General features: G+C 33.2%; 1 protein-coding gene across 1 annotated transcript; it reads right to left on the reverse strand.

The window, feature by feature from the left end:
- Positions 1-215: 215 nt before the first annotated feature.
- LOC110037289 (probable beta-D-xylosidase 6) lies at positions 216-6,575 on the reverse strand. The gene is given in 6 exon segments (XM_020741894.1): positions 216-524; positions 526-830; positions 1,129-1,896; positions 2,555-2,652; positions 2,860-3,256; positions 6,122-6,575. Coding segments are annotated over 6 exon segments (2,289 nt in total). The 5' UTR covers positions 6,549-6,575; the 3' UTR covers positions 216-230.
- Positions 6,576-7,287: the final 712 nt, after the last annotated feature.

Raw genomic sequence — 7,287 nt, forward strand, 5'->3', positions numbered from 1 at the left:
ACATTTGTCATAACTTTGTCAGGATCTCATGCCTTGCATTCAACTCTTGTTGATAAAAATCAAGCTGTTGTTCCCAACTGTATTGATCTTCCAGTAAAACAACTTTAATGTTATTTGTTGTACACAAAGACTGAAATTTCATGACAAAAAAAATGCCCATTCAAAACGCTAAACTATTTTCATCACCAAATAAAAACCAACAAGCAAATCATTAATCATATACTACTTCCTCAAGCCTTGATCAACAACTCATGTTCTATATCTTTCAGCATCAGAACGTGAGTGCCCAATACCAATATCCTCTTTCCACTCTCATCCACTGTGCTCAAATCCTTGCAAACATCCACTGATATATCAACCTCAGCAGTTTTATGAGCAGCACTGAACACTCTGTCAAATCCAACCAACTGCCTTATTGGCGCTCCTTTAATCTTCATCCCCAATCGTGAAAACAACAGTACAGGATGGCTTCCATCCATACCACCATTGTTCATTACTGCAATCTTTACAACAAACTTCAAAGTCCTCACAAGCTATATTCTCATCAACGTGCAGGTAATGAACGTTTTCATCTGTCTCATGTCTTAATTCCATCTTCTTCTGAGCAGCATAAGAGTTTCCAAGCAACTGCAACTCATTTGGTGCTGATATGAATTTGTAGGAATAAGTGGTGTAGCTCAAGCCAGAAGCGAAGTCATAAACAGTTTCTCCAGTGTAAAATCGATGGGTTCGGCCGGGATAACCGCTTGAAGGATCAGGCCTCATGCGCATATCAGTCATAGGCACAGCGGTGAAGGATTCTGGGTACCATGTCATCATTGAATAACCACCTGGAACCCACAACCCATTCCATTATCAAATTAGAATCTTGCTATCAGAGCCAGAATCACGTTACGTACTAGAATTTGATATTTCTCTATATAAGTAGTAAAATTTAATTTATTTTTTAAATGTAATTTAGGTAAGTTAGTAACTCTAGATATATGTTTCTCCCACATAGTTAAAATAAAATTTGGCATTTAGTGATTTGCCCACACTAAAAGATAAAATTGGTTCCGCCCCTGCTTGTTATGGCTGATAGTTTAGAAACTCAATAAGAATGAATAGAAGAAATTAAGTAGGACTAACCAGGGTTGAATTCTCCAAAGATAGCCTCTGCAAGAACCTGGCCACCGACTTCACCAGGATAACCTATCCAGAAAATGCTGGCAATCTTTGGATCATCTTTTGCAAAGGAAACATCAATAGGCCCTCCTCCCATGAGCACCAGTATCACTGGCTTCATGCTTACAGAAGAAACAGCATTTATCAGATCCTTCTGCTTCCCTGGTAGCAGTAAGCTCACTCTATCAAGTTCCTCAGTTTCTTCAGTAAGGTTCAGTCCAGCAACTACAACCACTACATCAGCTATTTGTGCAATTCGAACAGCTTCCTGGAAATCATCATCAACTAAGCAAGAGGTGTTGGGACATCCTGAAGCATAAGAAGTGCTTGGCACATAATCCCTCAGGCCATGAAGTATGCTTACAGGATTACAGGGAACCCCACTATAGTCACCACCTAATATGTTAGTCTTGTCTCCTGCAGGTCCAATTAGGGCCAACGAAGAGACTTTGTTCCTTTTAAGAGGAAGGAATCCATTTTCATTCTTCAGAAGAACAAAACCTTGTCTTGCCGCTTCCAAAGCTATCTCTCTGTGCTCTTTGGTGCATACATTTCTAGGTCCTAGGAGCCCATTAGGCTGCCTCGTTGGGTCACCATTATAAAGCCCGAGCCTAAGCTGAACCATGAAGAGATTGGTGAGAGCACGGTTGATGTCCTCTTCGGTCACCTTCCCAAGCTTCACAGCAGATGCAGTGTGATTTAGCAAGTAATTGCCACAATTGATATCCATCCCTTAGTCATAGATGTAAAAACCAGTTCAGAGACAAATCCAACAAATAAAGTTTAGTTTTACTCTCTCATGTTTAATTATCTTTAGATGAATTCATCTTTGTGAATTTAATTTTGGTATCTTTTAACTGAAATGTTTTCCAACTTTAACATCATCCCACATTTATATATTTCCTGACGAATATAGCGAATAGAAATAAATTCTAACTCACCACTCTTCTAAAATTTTCATTTATAAAAAAATTAAGAAAGCATATTGTAATTTCAAACGGTTAATGCTCGTTTGGCTAAAGCAATCGATCCAATCCTTAACAACAAAATACTTAGAATTTACTACTTTGTTCTTAATTTTAAATATTCACAGGGGAAAAATAACATTTCTGAAGTATATTACCCTCCTCATAAAATTACTTTCTTTTAATGATAATTCATAACCTTGAAGAGAGAACCTTCTCCAACCAATAAGCCGCAGACTTTTTCACTTAAAAAACATCATTCATGGACTCATTTTTCATACTAAAAAATATAAATTTAAATAAAAAATTCCCATAGGATAATTAAAGAAATTTAATTCTTAAACAGGGTTAAAAAAACTTCCACACGTACATTAAAAAAAACAAACTCAACCATAAAACAGAGCAATGCACCAAAAATCTTTTACCAGCTTTCAGAACAGCAGCAACTGCATCTTCCGGAGACGAAGCATACTTCTGCTCCTCATAAATTATAGATACCGCATCGCAGTCTGAGGTCACATATCTAATAAATAAAAATAACAAAAACCTCCTGATTGACACAATCAAGCAAACACCTTGCGCGCAACATACCAAAAAAAAAAACATCGCAGTCTGAGGTCACATATCTAATAAATAAAATTAACAAAAACCTCCTCATTGAGACAATCAAACAAACACCTTGCGCGCAACATACCAAAAAAAAAAAGACAAAAAAGTTAGAAAAACGCACCCTTTGAATCCCCAATCTTCCCTAGCCTCATCAATCAAATCCTTGCGCGCGCAAGCCGGCACGCCATTAACTCGATTATACGAACACATCAAACAACTGGCTTTACCTTCCTCAACACAGCTCCTGAACGGCGGCTGAAACGTATCCTTCATGTCCTGCTCTGTAACATTGGCATCAAAAGTATACCTCTTAAATCCCATCCATTTCTCCAAATCGTAAGCCGTATAGTGCTTACAGCAAGCAGAAAGGAACAGGGAATCGGTTCCAGACTGGAATGCGGAGACATAAGCAATGGCGTAATGGGAGCTGACGAGCGGATCCTCTCCAGGCGTCTCTTGCCCCCGCCCCCATCTTGGATCCCGGAAGATGTTTATGTTGGGCGCCCAAAAGGTCAGCCCTGCTAAATCAGCCAAACAGATTCATACATTTATAAAAAAATCGAGTAATTTTTATATATTTTGTATAAAATAAAATGTATGTATTTATATTTCTAAGGTTAGATCTTTATATTCATTCATAATATAGCCTTTTTTATATTTAAGTAATGTTAAAAATAGAAATATTTATATACATACCACTTAATTTCTATGTATTTACATATCTAACACTAAAACTGTTTATTTTACTTTTAATAGATCAATAAAAATAATATTTTTTTTATGTGTTTTAATATGATATTATTTTAATATTACTTTATCTAAAGTAAATAATATTTTATATCTTTGCACATCTATTAATTAAATCCTTAGATTTATTTCTAAACCATGCAAATCTTTAAATTTCGAGAAAAAGTATTATTAATTAATTTATCTAAAATAAAAATATTTTTTAAGGGACAAACCTTTATAGATTTTTTTTTGTTTCTTACTTTTAGGGATATTATAATTCTCATTAAAATTTTATCAAAGCAAAATGCATAATTTAATAATTTTCTGAAAATATTTTACTTTTGCTATGAATTAATTTAATTTTTTTTAACAATTTGCTGCAGAAAAATTTAGTCATGTCTTAAATATTTTTTCCAAAAATTTTAATTTTTAAAGCTTTATACAATTTTTATATTTTAATTTAAAACATAAAAATCTGTAAAAAAAAAAAACTTTTTATTATAAATAGTGACAATAAATATATAATTAAACAAACACAAAAAAAAGAAATATATTTTTAAGCAACAATTATATTTTATTTATTTATTTTATTTTTTAAAATAAGTATGATATAAAATTCACTTTTGCATCCCTTATAATTATCATAAAAAATTATAAATTTGTAAAAAAAAAAAAATTCAAAAATAATTTATAAACATTTTAAAAAATAATAAATTCCTAAATAAACTTAATAGGAATACTCTTCAAAAATTATTTCATGATTTCTTAAATAAGTTAAAAGTTTAAATTGCCGACTATTGGAATATATTATTAAATAAGTAGATCTAGAATTATAAATATTTGATATATGAAAAAATAAAGAGTTTCCGGCTATCTTTGGAAATCCACAAACAGTTGCATATAAATCCACATAGTATTATAAGAAAATGTTATCGTAATGCTTGTCTTATAGTTACAAATAATGATAGGAATAATTTTGTCTATTTCTGATGCTTAATTAAGTCCCATCCAAGACAAATTTTGACCAAAGAGACTCATGAAGAAGAAATATGCTTTATACTTATTAATAATAATAATAATTATTATTATTAGGGACTTAAACGAGACGAACAGGAGCGAGCCTAGGCTCAGCTCGTGTTCGGCTAGTTTATATTTTGAGCTTAAAAAGTGTGTTCGTGTTATGCTCGTTTTTTTAGCTAGTTGAATACAACTCGTTCACGAATAAAGAGTCGTTTGACAACCCTAATCACGTAGCCATAAGATGTTAAAGATTGGTGTATCTTTAAAACATCACTTGAATCTAATTTAATAATTTTTATTTGATTTCGAGCCTAGGCTCAGCTCGTGTTCGGTTCGTTTATATTTCGAGATCAAAAAGTGTGTTCGTGTTCAGCTCGTTTGCTTAGCGAACCGAACACGAGCCGTTCCCAAACAAAGAGTCGTTTTGACAACCCTAATCACGTAGTCATAAGATATTAAGGATTGGGGCAATCTTTAAAACATCACTTGAATCTAATTTAATAATTTTTATTTGATTTTCTTCATTAATACTTTTAATTGATTATAAATCTTTGTAGTCTTGTAGTCAATTAATTTTTTTTTAAAAATACTACTCATCAAAGATAAATATATAATTGGTTAGTAGTATTTCGAGCCAAAACAAGCCGAATACGAATAAATAAATATTTGTTCGCGTTGTTCGTGTTCAGCTCGTTAACTTAGCAAACGAGCCGACAACGAGCCGTTCTGACAGCCCTAATTATTATCTATTCTTATGTCATATTTTCCAAGATAACTTCTCTAAATCAGGTGTATACTAGTTTTGAGATATACATTTCATTTAAATATTTCATTTTTTTTTTTCTTTATTTTTTTCTAAAGTATTACAAACATTATCTTTTTTTCTTTATTTTTCATGTCCTAAAAATATTTTATTTATCTCTTAAGGCATTTTAAACGGCTCCTTTATTTATGAACAAGAAGTAAATTTGATAAAAGTAAGAAAATTAGAAGGAAAAAATTAGACGCGAAAAGTTTTCATTGACGTCTATAAATAATTAAATTAAATAAAAGAAGGAACGCCGTGGATGAAGTGTGTAGTTGAGACTTTAGTTTTTTTTTTTTTTTTTTAATTATTTAATAACATTTTTTATTTATTTATAGGAAAATTAGAAGGAACGCCGTGGATGAAGTGTAGTTGAGACTTTAGTTTTTTTTTTTTTTTAATTATTTAATAACATTTTTTATTTATTTATAGGAAAAATTATGTAGGCAGCACATAATTCTTAATTTTTATGAATTTAAATAACTCGCACCTTAAATTTTAATTTTTCTCATATAACATTTTATCTATAAATAAAAAGATCAATTTGATTATTAAAAATTAATAATAAATATTATATTTTATATATTACTTATAAATATAAAAATTTTGATGTTAGATAAGAACAAAAAATCACATTGGGAGTTTGGATGTCCGGCCAACGGCCCGAATGCAGTGGAGGAAGGGAGGAATCTGACCTCTGCCCTCCTCGCTGCTACATCTAGGCTGTTGTTTGGACATCGATGTAAAATTTTCTAAGAATTGGGTGCTATGCATGCAATCTACACAAATTATTTCAAAAGAAACAAGGAAGTTAGTAGTATAGCAGGACCTGCTTGGCCGGAATTATGCATAGCGCGGCCCTCAACCGCGACGGCGCGAGCGATGGCTCTCCAGAGAGTGCGGTTAACGGAAGCGGCGGAGAGGATTACTTGCGGGAAAACGGTGGAAGCATGAATGGTTCCGTCGAAGTGAACACCGGGGCCATTGTCGTTAATCCCATGAAGGGATTCCGACCACCACTCGTACGGAGGAAGGCCGAGGCGAGGTACTCCGGCGGCAGTGTTGACGAGCTGCTGTATTTTTTCATGGAGGGTGAGGTGGGAGATTAGCGATTTGGCGCGAAGGGAGGGAGGCAAGGTGGTGTTGCAGAAGGGGAAGGAGTTGAAGTGAGGGGGCTTGCAGGGGTAGGATGGGTAGTGGATTGTAGCAGAGGAAAGGTCGGTGGTGGAGAGGAGGGAGAGGAGGAGGAGGAGCATGTTTGGAAGAAGAGATTGAGATTTGGTTTTTTAGGATGTTTTAGGGAGTATTATTGGTGGTATGATGGAGGGGTTTATTTATAAGAGAAATTGGTGGGAAGGTCATTATAGTAATTATTATATAACTTTGTTTTAAAATTTTAAAAATATTAATTAATTTTAATTATTGTTGGAGTAAAATTTGCTTTTTAAGATATCTTGAATTAGGAAAATTTGTGATAAGTGCGCTTGGTTGTTGCATAATGGTTGAGGATGTAGTCTTCTACGATAAAGTTGTGAGTGCGAATTATGCATACTTCACTTTGGGCTCATATTTCTCGAAAAAAATTTGAGATAATAGAACAAGAGTTATGTTCTAATTTCTCATGAAAATCTCACACGCAAATAAAGAAATAAAAATGACATATGAGATGCTGAAACTTTTAAGTAAAAGATTTGTAATGGGAAAAAATTATGGTGATTAGTCCTGTTAAGATAATCCATTATATCGACAATTATCACAAATAGCACTTTGCTAATGGAAAACATGTGATTTATAAATTAATCCGTTCAACATAAGCTTGGGGTGAGTTTGCGGTAGCGGTGTTGTGGCGATGCAGTGTCATACCTCACTTTGTGGCATTTGATAAATTTGTATCTTGTCTGTTTTTTCAACAAACTGCAATTGAATGTGACCCGACTAAGTGTTGTGGTTGTAAAAAAGTTACGGTCTGACTTTTTTAAAACAAATAAATATTTT

Source organism: Phalaenopsis equestris, unplaced genomic scaffold (genome assembly GCF_001263595.1).
Source record: "Phalaenopsis equestris unplaced genomic scaffold, ASM126359v1 Scaffold218105, whole genome shotgun sequence".
NCBI lineage: Eukaryota > Viridiplantae > Streptophyta > Magnoliopsida > Asparagales > Orchidaceae > Phalaenopsis > Phalaenopsis equestris.